At 37.9% G+C, this 15,812-nt stretch overlaps 1 protein-coding gene across 2 annotated transcripts in view; it reads right to left on the reverse strand.

The window, feature by feature from the left end:
* LOC138155384 (CD302 antigen) overlaps window positions 1-15,812 on the reverse strand; it is a 220,016-nt gene that overhangs the window by 101,300 nt on the left and 102,904 nt on the right. For both annotated transcript variants that reach the window (XM_069080612.1, XM_069080607.1), the window contains exons 25-28: window positions 13,755-13,981; window positions 8,741-8,906; window positions 6,296-6,463; window positions 1,737-1,853 (exon numbers count right to left, since the gene is read on the reverse strand). In XM_069080612.1, coding sequence (XP_068936713.1) covers window positions 1,737-1,853; window positions 6,296-6,463; window positions 8,741-8,906; window positions 13,755-13,981 — 678 coding nt within the window. The remainder of the gene's footprint in view (window positions 1-1,736; window positions 1,854-6,295; window positions 6,464-8,740; window positions 8,907-13,754; window positions 13,982-15,812) is intronic.

Consider the following 15,812-nt stretch of genomic DNA (forward strand, 5'->3'; position numbering starts at 1 on the left):
AAAGTGCTTTGCAAATGTTAAAGGGCTATATACGTGTTAATTATTATTGTTACTCAGTTGGTTGCTTAACAAATCGAGGCCATTCTCCTTGAGAACCCTCACTAAAAACTTTTCTTCAATCTCCAAAAGAAATATTTTCCATTTATATCTAAAAGGTATTAGGAGGAAAAGTATTAGGACAGCAAACTACAGATCTGCCTTTTACCATCAACTAAATTCTAAACTTTGCCACCATCATCCCTGCTCCTCAGTTGATGGTAAAGGGCAAATCCATAGCCTGACCTAGGTTTTTGTGCTCTGCATTGGCACCTGGCTACTCATCTGCAAAGGAGGGGGTGATATTGTTTAGGGGGTTTTACCTGAAAGTAGTTGAGATGCAAAGATGTTTTATGTATTAAACAGTAAGGATGAACAATCCAGTATTTGTCACGTAGGATGTAGCTAGAAATGGAGACCGTACATCTTGGTTGTACTTAATACCAACTGATAGTCAAAGTGACTGAATTTGGAGTACTTCATTTTAAGGAAGGTAACTGCTTCCTGTTCCAGTATTTGTTTAGGACAGATTTAAGTATTAGAAGAAATTTCAGAATGTGTTACACATTCTTAAAACGGGTTTTTAGATTGAGAGTTTAAAAAAGAAATCTCCATATCAGTTTGTATATGGGGTGGAGGTGGTATCTTAACATCAGACTTATGAAATTTAAAAAATATTTTGATAATTATTTCAATATAATGGGGTTCCTTTGTAATCCTATTACTTTATGCATTTAAAAACATCATTTTGAGAAAGGTTTCAAAGACTTTACCAACTTGCCAAAGGAGTTTACAACACAGAAAAGGTTAGGAACCCTTGCCTTGTATAATGTCTATTTAAAAAAATTGTTAAAGACATATGAAAAGAAATTTCTAGTGATTAAGTCTCAAGAAAAACTGGCTCAAAATTTTAAACAAATCGTGTGTATATATCCATTTGTATGTGTATATGTGCATATATGGGCAGACACAATATATCTTATATAATAAAAATATCTTTTGTGATATATGTGTGTGTGGACAGACACACACACTCCAATAAACTCACCCAGAGGCCATAATAACTCTATAGGAACCATCAATCATTACTAATGAAGGAATAGGGATTAAATGGGGGAATTAGTCTATTAAGTTTATTTCAAGAAAGACTGAAATAATCAGAGTTGATAATTTCCATTTCCTCTTTTCTCTTACATCTTTTCATTATCTTCCACCATCCTGGGCACTCGTATACATGCACACATCTGTATATACATATTTGTCTAGCCATCTATATATATATGTATATATATACATATATACATGCCCACAAAACATATATATTTTTATATAATATATATTTTAGGAAGTTTATATTTTTATTCTCATATGTATATGATTCTCAAACCTCTCTTCCCCAGACCTCTTTTCTGCTACCCAATTCCGGATCTTCCATGATCTATCTAATTAAAAGAAAAATCATTTTCCATTGTTTGACTCTAAGTTTTTACAAGGGTAAAGCGTGACTAAAGGGTAAGAGTGGGGCAGAAGATCTCAAAATTTACACAAGTCAAAGACATTCCTTCTTGCTTCTTTGCCCTGAATCCTAGATATGAAGTTATATATTCCACTGGTCACCCATACTTTTGTAAACTGACAAACAGGTAATTATGTAGAACAAGACCAAAAAAGGAAAAAAAAAATCTTTAAACATAACTTACCATCATAAGTTATACCCAACAATACCCATGAAGCCATATAATTGAAGTACAGAAGCTGTTCACGAACAAAGTCATTCTCTCTCTCATCTCGAATACTCAGAGCATGTGCCTTTGGATCTATTAAATCAAAAGTCTTCAATTAACTGCATGTCAAAACTGTTAACATTTAATACTTAGATTTACTTTGATGAATGAGCTCATCAAAGCCCAATTACAGTGAAAGATTATTCTAACGTGTCAATATAAACACCTCCCTATACTCCTAAACAGGAATGGGAAACAGGTCAAGAAGTTAAATTTGCTCTACATCAAGCACAGAATCCTATAGTTGTATAGGACAATTGAAAACATGTTTATACCCTTGACTTTCTAATATCAAAGTACCTTTTCAGACTGTCCCAACCCATCTCTATGGAGGACAACCAAACTATTCATATTAATAATATGCTTTAAGAGTCCATGTCACAGAATGACTTTATACTAATTAACCCCTTTTAGTGGGGTGTGAGAAACTCACCTTATAACAAATTAAACTGAATAGTGAACAGTGTTTTATATACAAATAGTTCTTGTTTTATGTAAATTCACATTACGTAAATTCAACTTTATGTCAAGAATTCTGAAAGAAATCAGGATCAGGGAGTGATTGTGAATGTCAAGGCATTTTATTTACATACTACACTTACCCAGGAAATTGCATCATTGGATGCAGATAATTATTTGACATTGAGAGACTTCTGGAAGTCTTAAAATACTGACCATGTAATCTGGAATATTTCTAAGACCATGGGAAGATATAACAGAAACATGTATGAAGCAGAGTTTGGAAAAAAAAATTGTGCTTGCAGTTTGTTTTTAATTTTTGTGGATTTGATAATGATGAAATGTCTGAAGAAGTAAAAAATTGTAAAACTAGACAAGAATTGGAGTTAGAAGTAGATGAAAATGACGTGGAAGAGTTTTTGAGTCTCAGGGAGAGCTATTGAATGAGGATTTGATTGAGCAGTTAGCTGCAAAGATTGCAGAGAACCCAAGGTCAAATCAAAAGGGTTCACAATGAAACAGTTGACAAAAAATCATTCGAGTGAAATTTTTTCTTGTACTGAAAAAATGGATCCAAATATGTCAAGATTTTTGTAAGTTCAAAGTCTAGAACAGGATAATATTGTTTGATATCATCAGATACTCAAGGTAAAAAAAGAGAGCCACTGTCCAAACATCTTTCAATAGCTTCATAAAAACATTGCGTGGCCAACCAGCAGTGACAAGGGCTAGGGGAAGGGGCAACATACGACCCCCTTATGTTAACTTTGCTCTACAGTACTGTGCATACTTTATCACTTAACTTTACCTTTCATTTCATAATTCTGTTTACTCTCACGGTACAATATTTAATAACAGCACTTTTGTGTATGCCTTTGTTACATAAGACTAAGTGAAGTCGGTGTCTAGGCCAAATTCACATTACATAAAAATTGCTCTGACATAGAGGTCTGTGGAATACTCCACTTATATACAGCGAGAATTGTCAGTGTGGTAGATATGGGAAATTTTAAAATATGCTATCTTCCTACAAATTATAGCTAATCAACTCCAGCTATCCCATTCCCCTTTTCTTATCACTTTATATAAATTTCCCTCAAAGGAGACTTTCTGAGGAAATGTTCTCTTTCCTGGGTAAGAATACCAAAGTGGGAAGAAGGGAGACCCTCAGAAAAAGTCTTTATGAGTCACTCACTCTTTTAAGTTCATTTTTCTACCTGCAGGGATCTTGGACAGTTCAGTTGATCCCTGGGTTCTCTTTCTTACCCAGGGAAAAACATTGATTGATTAGAAAGATTTCACTCTCCTTATACACATTTAAAGGCATTTATAATGTAGGGCCCCCCCCAACTACTTTTCCAAGTCTTTTAACATCTTCCACTTTCCTTCCCTTCTCTCCCCACAAAGTACTCTTGCTTTTTTTTTTTTGGAGGGGGGGAAGGCAGGGCAGTTGGGGTTAAGTGACTTGCTCAAGGTCACACAGCTAGTTTTTGTTTTAAGTGTCTGAGGCTGGATTTGAACTCAGGTCCTCCTGACTCCAGGGCCGGTGCTCTATTCCCTGTGACACCTAGCCACCCCCACCATGTACTCTTCAATCCAGTGACAGTGGCCTCCTTCCTATTCCTTATGTAAGATACTCCTCCTGACTCCAAGGTGATTTTATTGGTTGGTCCCTATGCCTAGAACACTCTCCCTCCTCAGTTCTAACTCTTAGCTTCCTTCAAGTTCCTGGTAAAACCCTACCTTCTACAGGAAACTTTTCCATGCACCCTCCGAATTCTGGCGCCTTCCCTTTGTTGGTTGATTATCTCCCATTTATCCCATATATAGCCCGTTTGCATGTTGTCTCCCCCTTTAGACCGTGAGCTCCTCTGGGGAAGCAACTGTCTTCTGCCTTTCTTTGTATCTCCAACACTTAGTGTGGTGCCTGGCACATAGTAGGCATTTAAAAAAATGCTTCCTGAATTAAAACTTGCACATACACACACAAGACAGCCTGTCAGAGGCCAGGACCAGTGGCATCAACCACCAGGCCATACAGGAAACTCACACCAAAGGAGCAGGCAGGAAAGGCACGCCCACACTACTTCTGGTTAAAGGGATCCCTTGCACCCGCGTTTTCAGCAGTGCTGTCAATGCCAAATAGAAATGTGGCCATTCATCTGTGCATAAATATCCCTGTGGGCCACATTTCTGACTTAGTTTATAATGTAATGAAATCTATGTCTTACTCTATCTTTACTTATTTTGTTAAATATTTCCCAATTACATTTTAATCAGGTTTGGGCTATACTGCAGGCACACCTCTACTTTAAATGACTCAAGTTTACAGAACCAATATGTGCCAAGTAGTCAGTTACATGCTCAGATGAGATTCCTGCTGACTTGGCTCTTTGGTACCCTAGCCCCAAAGACAAGGGGAACAGTTATAGTTATGCTGCTGCTAGAAGCTGTCCGGCTCCCTCACTGGATTTTTATTCTGACTCTGACACTTCCTCCCTGTCTCCCTGCAGCCTACAAACTATGACCACATGGTGAGCAGAGCCTATGGCCCCCATCCTGGTCAGCTCTGCCTTCTGTCTGTGCTTATACAGTAAGGGGCTTGGATATGATTGCATTCAAGCTTTTCCTCTTTTTCCCGCATGCTTTAAAGAGGGGCTAGTTGTGACAGTTCAGAGGAGCACAGCTATTTTTTTTTTAAATTTTAAAATAACCTATGACTTCTAGGGCTGTATCTCAAAAATATTTATAGCAGCTCTTTTTATGGTGGCAAAGAATTGGAAACTGAGGGATGCCCATCAATTGGGGAATGGCTGAACAAGTTGTGATATATGAATGTGATGAATACTATTGTGCTATAAGAAATGAGGAATAGGGGGACTTCAGAAAAACCTGGAAAGACTTATATGAACTGATGCTGCGTGAAGAGAGCAGAACCAGGAGAACATTGTACAATGACTAACTTTGACAGACTTGGCTCTTCTTAGGAACGCAAGGTTCTAAGACAACTCCAAAGGGCTCATGATGGAAAATGCTGTCCACACCCAGAGAAAGAACTACAGCGTCTGAATGCAGATCAAAGCATACTATCTGCTCTCTCTTTTTTGCTTTGTTTTGCCTCTTCTTTCTTTTGGCTCATTCTATTGGTTCTAATTCTTCTTTACAACATGACAAATGTGAAACTATGTTTAATATGAATGTGTATACAGAGCCTCTATCAAATTGCATGCCATCTTGAGGAGGGGGAAGAGAAAACTTAAAACTCAAAAGCTTGTGGAACTGAATGTTGTCAACTAAAAATAAATAAATAAACTGTAAGCATAATTTTATCCTAATGTTTATCTTATCAAGAGTATTCTTCCTCTAATTTAATCTACTGCTTGGGCCACTTGCCCCACTCCAGACTCCCATTTTTACCCAGACCCTTGCTAAGCCCCATGATAACACCTGAATGATTTCTCTATCTTATTTAAAACACTTTGTAACTTATGTTACAAATATGTGGCACAATGTAGCACAATGAGCGTGCTGGGCTGGGAGTCAGGAAGACATGAGTTCAAATCTGGCCTCAGACACTTACTAGCTATGTGACCCTGGGCAAGTCATTTAATCCTGTTTGCCTCAGTTTCCTCATTTACAAAATGAGATGGAGGAAGAAATGGCAGACCACTCTAGTATCTCTGTCCAGAAAACCCCAAATAGGATCATAGTCAGACATGACTGAAATTACTAAATAACAACAAACTTATGTTCACCTGTTTATTTCTTAAACTGATAAAATGAAAGAGGCTGCTACTATTTTTATCTTCTCAATACAGAAATTTTCATACTCTTTTTTTGATGAAATGAAGTGGTATAAATGGAAATACCCAATGAGAAATTCCGAGATGTAGGAGTATACCATGAAATAGAAATATCGACAACATGCTTCCCCTATGTTCTTCTTTTATCTAATCCTTTCTGTACATACAAGAGTTGGAAATCATAGAATAAATTCTGAAATACACTATACTTACTTAGCTCCTGACATTTAAGCTGTGCTTCATCATTTGTTACTGCTAGGAATCTATTTTTGGCGATCATGAAATTGTAGCAACTATTCTCAAATGGTATCCAAGGTGTATGGAGAACAGTAGATGGACATTTCACAGCATCAACTTTCTTTCCCTCTCCTTCTGTCTCATCTAGAAGATATAATGACAGGATGATTATAAGCACTCATATTTCCATAGCACTTTAAAATATGGGAAGCACTTTCCTCCCTAGACCTCCACATAAGGTGGGCACTGGAGATTTTACTCTCCCAACCATCCTGGAAAAAAAAAAACTTGGAATTTTAATGGAAAAAAATTCCCAAACTGAATATACTCTTTGGCTCAACAAGAGTACCCCAATGCATATGCTACAAGGAAAGTCAAAGACAGAGGGAAAGGTGACATGCATAAAAATGTTTATGGCAGCACTTTTTGTGATAACAATGAGGTAGAGAAGAAGCGGGGGCCCACTGAATGGGCTGAACAAATTGTGGCATAAAACTGGAATAGAATATTATTGAGTTCTAGGGAAAAAAGAAGAATATACAACAGGTTCCAGAGAACATTGGGGAGACTTGAATAAACATAGAGACTGAAGAAGTATGCATAATTACGAGAACAATTTACAACAGCAATCATAATAACACGAAAATAACTTTGAAAAACATTAAAAACTCTGATAAATGCTGTTACTAATTGTGATTTTACTAGGCAAGAGTGAAGAATGCTTAGGGCAGATAGGTGGCAGAGGGAATAGAGTGCCAGGCCTGGAGTCAGGAAGACTCTTCTTCCTGAGTTAAAATCTGGCCTTAGACACTTACTGTGTGACCCTGGGCAAGTCACTTAAACCTACTTGCCTCAGTTTCCTCATCTATAAAATGAGCTGGAGAAGGAAAATGACAAACCACTGCAGTACCTTTGCCAAGAAATGGGGTCTCGAAGAGCTGGACATGGCAGAAACAAGAGAACAACAAAAAAGAATGCTTTCCTCCTCTTGGCAGAAGGGGAGTCGACTAAAGGCGTGAAATGAGGCATACATTATCAGAAGCCATGAATGAGTGTGCTGATTTATTTTGCTTAAGTGTAACAAGGGAGACTGAGAAGCCATTACAAAGTAACAGTAATATAAACATATAAAACCATCAACAAAACATTTTAAAATATTTTATACTCATACTTTAGAAAAAGTAGAGTTGTGACTACTAGATTATCCTACAAATGTTAAATACCAAGTAATTAACCTCCTAGACCTTATTAGGAATTTTCAAAAGGACCCTGATATAATGGCCTAGAACTAAATAATCACTAGGTCCTCTCCAACTAAAATAATAGTGGTTCTTTTTAGAAAGGAAGTTGCCCAGTATAACCTTTCTGACTTCATTATAGAATGGCTGAATGCTTGGAAAGAAGACATTATTAAATAAAAAATAATATTAAAGACAATATTAAATAAAGAAGACAATATTAAATAAATTAAATAAAATCTTTGTTTCTTGAGCCATAGGTCTCATTGGTGTCCATTTCAGAAAAACAAACAGGAAAGACTCTTACCATATTCAAAGAACAATTTTGACTAAATTCTCTGAAGACCTCTCTGTAATTTTTTTTTAAGCAATCGGGGTTAAGTAACTTGCTCAAGGTTACATGGCCAGTTATTTCTGGGTGTGGTGCTGAGTGTCTGAGCCCGGGATTCGATCTCCAGGTTGTCCCAACACTGGAGCCAGTGCTCTTACTCGCTGAGCCACCTGGCCGCCCCTCTCTGTAATTTCTTAAGACACATTTGAATGAGATACTTCAGTATCTAAATAGATACATTCTTCAACAAAAATAAATACATGAATGACACTTTCCCCATCTCCAGATATTGGGTATCCAAGAAAATCCAGTTATAATTTTCTTTTAAGAAACAAAGAATCTTTTTTTTAAAAAAAGGAAAATTAATTAATTGTGATGGATATACTACTTTAAGAAAAACCAATCTACACAATTACAAAAACTAAGCCAGAGGTTGCTTATCCAACAAACATTTATTAAATAACCCCGAGGTATAAGGCATATTATTGACCTTATAAAAGGGTTCCTTTAAATATCAACTATCCAGGGATACAGAAGCATTAGTTTATACAAAAAGGCAGAGGGAAGCAAAAAATATTAGGAGTTGATGCTATGTGAAAAATGTTATATAAAAACAGCTAAAAAATATAGACAGTGGGAAAATATCCAGTTTACAAAAATATTATTTACACACAACTTTTTAGAGCACACATCTATTGTGGAAAGCAATTTACAAGAGTATATTTTCCTACCATTTTATAGTAATAAATGGCTTCCATGTATGAAATAGGATTTGTCACAGTCCTACTTAAAGCTTGTTACCCTTAGAGATAATACAATTTAAGAGTAGAAATGTTTTGAATTATAACTTACTTCTTGAGGCATAACAGATAGCACCCGGCTGGATGCTTCTGCAGCCAGAAGCTTTCCAGAAACCATCAGTGTCCAAAATTACACAGTCTTCAAGTTGTGCACTATTTTCAGACCAGCGGCTAAAGCTGAAATGTTTTCCATCTGACCAACCATAGTTGAGTTCATCCTATGAAAGCAAAAATATGTTTTAAAAAATGGGATCACCTTTCTTTGGACCCAGCAGACAAGTCTAAGCAAACACACAAATAAACTACTACTCCAAAGCATATTACAAAAAAATAGTTAAGCAAAAGAGCATGAAACTGATTGTGACTGGAAGTACATGCAACCTTGCACTTTCAGAGTTTACTTTTTATAATTGACTTTAACCAGTTGGTACCAACGCTGTTCCATGTTATATGACTTGCTTTTTTGTCCCCTTTTAATATCATCTCTATTTGCATAGCTGCAGTCTACATATTGTCCTGTTGATTCTTTTTTCTTCGCTTTGCAGCATCTTATATAAGTTTTCACATTTCTTGGATTTTTTTTTTCATATTTTAGGGAGAGTATGTAAATTCCTTCCTCTCCTCCCACCCCCTGAAGCTCCCACTGACAAGTGGCAGAATTTAGTCAGATAAGGTCATAACAATGTTTTAAACTAACTATTAAACTGTGGCCACAACCAGTTATCCTTTAACAAAGTATAAACAGTTCTCTGAATGAGTCATAAGAGAACAAAGAGATAGGCTACTAAGCAAATAAATTAGGCATGCCCATGGAGGCTTTTTAAATAGACCTGGAAAGATGTAGGAGTGCTTTGTGGATATGGGGTGGGAAAAGGGATTTCTTTCTCCTCTCCTTCATTGACTGTGGTATCTAGTAACAACATGCCCAGAGGGAGACACTCTATTTAGTTGCTGAGAACATGTTGGTTCAAGAGAATTCAACGTACAACTTAGAGAGCAGAGACACCTGCTACACACACACACACACACACACACGTATACACACACACCCTATATAGCCATCTCTACAGTGGAATTAGGGGGAGGAAAGAAAAAAAGGGAAAAAAGTTACATCATAACTTTCTTGTATATTTAAAAGGTATAGTAAGTTGGATACAATAGATTTGCAACTTCATGTACAATCATCTCCCCCCCCCTCCTCCATTCTACTATGATATGGAAATGCTTGTTTTATTTCTTAAATTCAGAATAAAATAAATAAAACTTTAAAAAATATACCTTGATTTCAAAGAGTTATTGTGTAATTTATCATTCTAATCTGCAATCTCACAGGAGAAAAATAAGCACTCACATTACTGATGAAAGGGAAGAATGTGCATAAGAAGAAAGTGTGGAGATTACCGGGAGGGGAGAAGCAGCACCTGACTGGGACCTTAACGAAGGTACTTCGAGAGGCAGGGAAGGTTGCAGAGAGGCCATCCCAGGAATGGGAAATATGTGCAAAGGCCCAGCAACCAAAGAGGGCAGGATGAGAACAGAGTAGGGAGAGTATGCAAGATTTACTGGATAGAGCATGAGAAGGATGAAGGTACAGGACAAGTCCACAAAGGTGAGTTGTAAATAAACTGTGGAAGGCTTTACATGCCAGGATGTAAAGGGCTGGGGAGCCACTGAAGGTTTTTCAAGTAAAGAAGTGGCATGAAAAGAATGGTTTACTGGTAAGTCCACTTAAGCAGTGGTGTGGAAGATGGACTGGAGGGGAGAAAGACAAGTGAGGAAGCAGCTACAATAGTCCGGCAAGAAGACATTTGTTTCATGCTTAGATATCTATAAAGCGCTTTATATAGATTACTACAACTGAACTTTGCAGCTACCCTTTGAGGGATGTTAAGACAGCGAGGTCAGAGTGTTTTATCTATAATCATCCAGGTAGTATTAGAGGCAGAATTCAAATTTGAGTTTTGTCTGGTGTCAAATGCAGCTAGGTTACATTTCCTCTTGAGAATCTGCAGTGAAAACTAAGAGGAAGGGATGGATGTGAGGCTATTGCAGAGACAGAGCTGATAAGAGTTGATAAAAGGGTACATGGGTAGAATAAAGGTTAATGAAGGAGGAGTATAAGATTATTCTGAGGTTAGAGGCCTTCAATGTTTGCTAAGATTGCCATCAGCAGAAAGAGGGGGAAAGTCAGTTGTTGCTGTTTGGAGGAGAGAAATCTAATCTTTTTGAAGAGTTGATGGAACATATTGGAAGAAATATCCAGTAGACAACTGGGAATATGAAGAGAGACCTCTGAGCTGAGGCTCTGAATGGAGATACAGATTTGAAAGTAGCAATTACAAGAACAGGCATCTACATAGTGTTTATAAATATAAATATTTTATATAAACCATATATATATATATGGTTTATAAATATACCAGTTCATTTGATCGTCATGATAATCCTGTAAGATAAGTGCTACAGATATTATTAATCCCATTTTATAGATGAGGAAAACTGAGGTTTATATTAAGTAGTTTTTCCAGGGTTACTGAGCTAGTTTGGGATTCAAAGGGAGGTCTTCATGACCCCAAGTCCAGCATGCTGCAAGATCATCTTCACAGAGGCGCTAATTGAAGCCACAGAGGGTAAGTACCGAAGAACTAATGATAAGATCTTGGAATAAGGGGTAGAAGGAGGATCAGGAGCTTGAGAAGGATACAGAAAAGGACTGGGCCCTAAATGGATTCCTTGATAGGAGAGGTCCAGAGGACATTACCTCTCCAAGCTAACAGGTATTTATTAATTGTTCATTAAGTAAGGTACTAGGAATATAAACCTCTCCTTACCTATTTGCAACTTCCCTGCTGCCTTCAAACATGCCCAGGTTTTCTTCACTGGATCCAATCACCTTCAAGCTATCATTCTATTTCTCAAGACATTTGTCTTCCAATTTAATTATTCAATTCAGACCTCCTCTGCAAAGTTCCCAGGGATCTCTTATATTTACTAAATCTGATGGATGATCCTAGTCTTCATCCTTCTTGACCTTTCTGCTAAATTTAACAATCCCTCCCTTCCAACACACATCCCCAGTGGGGGTTAACACCACCTTTTTTTTTTTTTTAGCAATCGGGGTTAAGTAACTTGCTCAAGGTTACACGGCCAGTTATTTCTGGGTGTGGTGCTGAGTATCTGGGCCCAGATTTGATCCAGGTCATCCCGACACTGGAGTCAGTGCTCTTACTCGCTGAGCCACCTGGCCACCCCTAAGCAATTGGGGTTAAGTAACTTGCTCAAGGTTACACGGCCATGTGTTTCTGGGTGGGTGCTAAGTGTCTGAGCCCAGGATTCGATCTCCAGGTCTTCTCAACACTGGAGCCGGTGCTCTTACTCGCTGTGCTACCTGGCCGCCCCTTAACACCACTTTCGATTCTCTTCTACCCATTCGGTCTATTTTCTTGGTCTCTTTGGCTGGTTTATCATCCACATCATGCCTCTTAACAGTGAATGTCCCAAGAAGCCTCTGTTCTGGCTTTTTCTTTTCTCTCTCTACACTACCTCTTTTGGTGACTTCATCAACTCCCATAGATTTGTGATATCAGAGGTCTTTATGAAGATGACTCATTGAACCATAATGTCCTGATACCTGGAGACATCTCAAACCCTTCTTCCAAACTACCTCCTTTCAGTCAATGGCATTAAAACCTTCTAGTCTCCTAGGTTCTCGAACTCAGTGCTCTCAACTCCTTACCCTCACACCCTACAGATCCATTTAACTGCCAAATTTTGTCATTTCTATTTTTGCAATATCTCTTGACACTTGACTCTTTCTCCACAAAGTCACCATCTTCATTCAGTTCTTTGCCACCTCTCATTTGGACTATTTCAATAGCCTCCTAAATTGGACTCCTTGCCTCAAATCTCTCCCCACTCTAGTCCATCCTCCATAAAACTTTCAGAAGTTGCCCATCCAGAGACAAAAGACCTGGAATCAGGAAGATCTGAATTCAAACCTGGTCTCAGACACTTATTAGCTATGTGACCCTGGGCAAGTCACTTAACTTTTGTTTGTCTCAGTTTCCCAGACTGTATAATGGGGATGGTAATAGCATCTACCTCACAGGGTGTAAAGTGTTTAGCACAGTGTCTGACACATAGTAGTACTATATTAATATTAGCTATTATTATTATTATTAAAATGGCTCCATATTGCTCTCCTATTCAATAATTGCCCTCCTACTTTAATAAACTTCAGCATTGCTTTCTTTTTTCTTTTTCCTAGGAAAATAACAAGGTACGGAGGAAAGAACAATGGATTTGGAGTGAGAGGTCCCAGGTTCAGAAAACGACTCTGCCACTTACTTCCAGTTCATAAGTCCTGTAACCAGCCTGGGCCTCAATTTTCTAATCTCTAAAATAAAAGGGTTGGACTAGATGATTTCTGAGGTCCTTTTAAAGCTCTAAATCTGTGATCCTATGATCTATTCTCTTTATCTTCTCTGTGGTTGGATGTAGAGAACTTCCCTAGTTCCTAGTTTCTATCCATCTCAAGTCAGTCATAACAAGTGAAAAGAACCATGCTAGGTGGTTACTGGAGATTTCCTTCCCTACTATGTGAACAGAAGGAATACAGCTCTACTCATTGGTAGTAAAACAATTAAATTTCTCCCTCCTCACCTTCAATACCACCCTTCCCCCCAACTTCCTTGGCTTCTAGTCCCAGCTAAAATCTCATCTTCTACAAGAAACCTTTCTTCATGCCTCTAAATGCCAGTGCCTTCCCTCTATTGATCATCTCCCATCTACCCTGTATATAACTTGTTTGAAAAGAGTTGTCTGAATGATATGTCCCCCCTTCAATTGTGAGCCCCTTGAGAGCAAGGACTATCTTTTGCCCTTCTTTGTATTTGTAGCAGGAACAGTGCTTGCCTTATAACAAATGCTTACTGAATCCTGACTGACTCTATTGGAATAAAATTCTGGACCCTGTGTATAAATTTAGGCTTTCACTACAGAAAACACTTCTGAAAACAAACGTCCACACAATTTCCAAATAGAGTTAGTTAGGACAGAATACTCACATCTTGGCTTGAGAGTCCAATCCACAATGGAGAATTACGAAGAACAGTCTGCACAGTCAGGAAAGCTTGTTGATAAGGATTTGTAATGCTTGCTAACTGCATGGCCTCCTTTCGGCACTCCTCCAGGGCCTCATACCAAGTCATCGCTTTCAGGATTATTTTATATGAATAACCTCGATACTTTAGAATGCTAGAGGTGTTCAGCAACATACGATTGTCTTGAATTTCTGTGTGTCAAAAATAAAAAAAAATCACTTGAAAGCCCTGGGTATTTGCCATTTATTTTTTTAAACACTGGTCAAAAAAAGCTGAGTTCCAATATTCCTTTCCCGACTCTCCCCTCTCTCCACAGCCCCCTGGCCTGCAACATGGGAGTATTTGGAGGTTTTGGAGCAGGGATGTGAGGACAAAAGAGAAATCACTAGTAGCAAATAAGTAAGATGTCTGGCAAAGAATGTTTCTTTTATGAAAATAAAGGTAAACTCCATTGATTTGATCAAATGTTTTTGGTGCACTCTGTAAGGCCTTAACAGAGTAGAGAAGTGGCTTGAAATCAGATAGTGGCTCAAGGTCGATGCCAACTATTTCTATTGCCTGAATTGCTTTATTAAGGGGATATATCAAGTGTCCTCTCCATACTAGCACTGACAAGCTGCTTAATTCCTGAAAGGACAGCCAATCTTTACATTTCAAGGTTCACACTGCAAGGGGCACTTATTAGCAGATCTCCAAAGTCATCCATTAAGGTTATGTTTCAGTTTTTGCTCTACAGGTAAGTGTCTGGGAATGAAAGGCAGCAGTATCAAATTGTGGGACAAGCAGTTAATGGCTTCACTAATAATAAAAAGTTTAATAATAGCATTTATATAGTGCTTTAAGGTTTGCATAGTACTTTACAGACATTATCTCATTTGATTTACAATAACCATGTGAGGTAGGTACCATTAATATCTCCATTTTTACAGATGAGGAAATGGAGACTGAGGGAAGTTAAGTGATTTGCCCAGAGTCACGTGGTAATGAAAGTGTTAGGTAGGATTTGAACTAGGGTCTAATGAAATCCAAGTCCAGCACTTTAACCACTATGGTACCTCAATGCTCCATAACTGCTGACAGAAGGCTAATTCTTAGTGTATGGCGGCACTATGGAACATGGCTTTGAAATCAGAAGTCTTCCTTGGACAAGGCAATACATCTCTTTCTACCTCAGTTTCCCTAAGAAACGAAGGGGCTGAAGTAGATGATTTACTCCTATGATTCCTTCAAGATCTAAATTCTGTGATTTGGTGACAGTTTAAGGCCTCTCTGGTTACATAATGAAGTTCTATTTCCCTTTATCCACTCTGCCTCCTGCTAAAATATCACTGTACTTTATGTGAATAATAGGAACCAAAAAACCTTTTTGAAAGCATACTGGAAACCCATTTTCAGATATCTATCTTCCTGCTATTTAGAAGAGAAGGCGGCACGATTTAGGGAAGTGTTAGGTGTCTTCATTTTCTTCCAAGCATAAGCTTAACAAATAATGTTTATATAGAGTTAATTATTTGACATTTGATAAAGTGGGTAAGCAGGTCATAAAGGATAAGAAAGTGATTTGTTGCCCTCTACAGACTGTAATCTGATTCTTATACCACCTTTTGTTCCCACTATAGGTCACCACTGAAGCAGATATGGGCATATGTGGGGAAAATATGCCCTTTTCCCTTCTGCTATAAGAGAGAGTTCAGCTCTGCATTTCCAGGGCGATATCAGAGAAGTGAGATATTGTCACATGTTTACTACTTTTACTTGAGTTTTTGTGTTCTAATTCAGCCCCACATATTGTAAGATCGCATCCCAAGATAGGGAGAGGTCTGACTGAATAAGACATGTGTAGACCAAAAACTAGAAAAAGCTACTGTACAGTGAGTTGCTCAGATCCCAATTTTAAAGCATGTGAAGATGTATTTTCTCAATGATATACAGGAATGGGCACTGCACTTTAACTTAGAAGTTAATGTTTCTGTATTTGTTTATGGCCACTAGGTGGCAACAGTGGAGGGCCTGAAATCAGGA

The sequence above is a fragment of the Petaurus breviceps genome, unplaced genomic scaffold (assembly GCF_028583685.1).
Source record: "Petaurus breviceps papuanus isolate PSGF00001 unplaced genomic scaffold, PetGlider_PUasm1.0 91133, whole genome shotgun sequence".
NCBI lineage: Eukaryota > Metazoa > Chordata > Mammalia > Diprotodontia > Petauridae > Petaurus > Petaurus breviceps.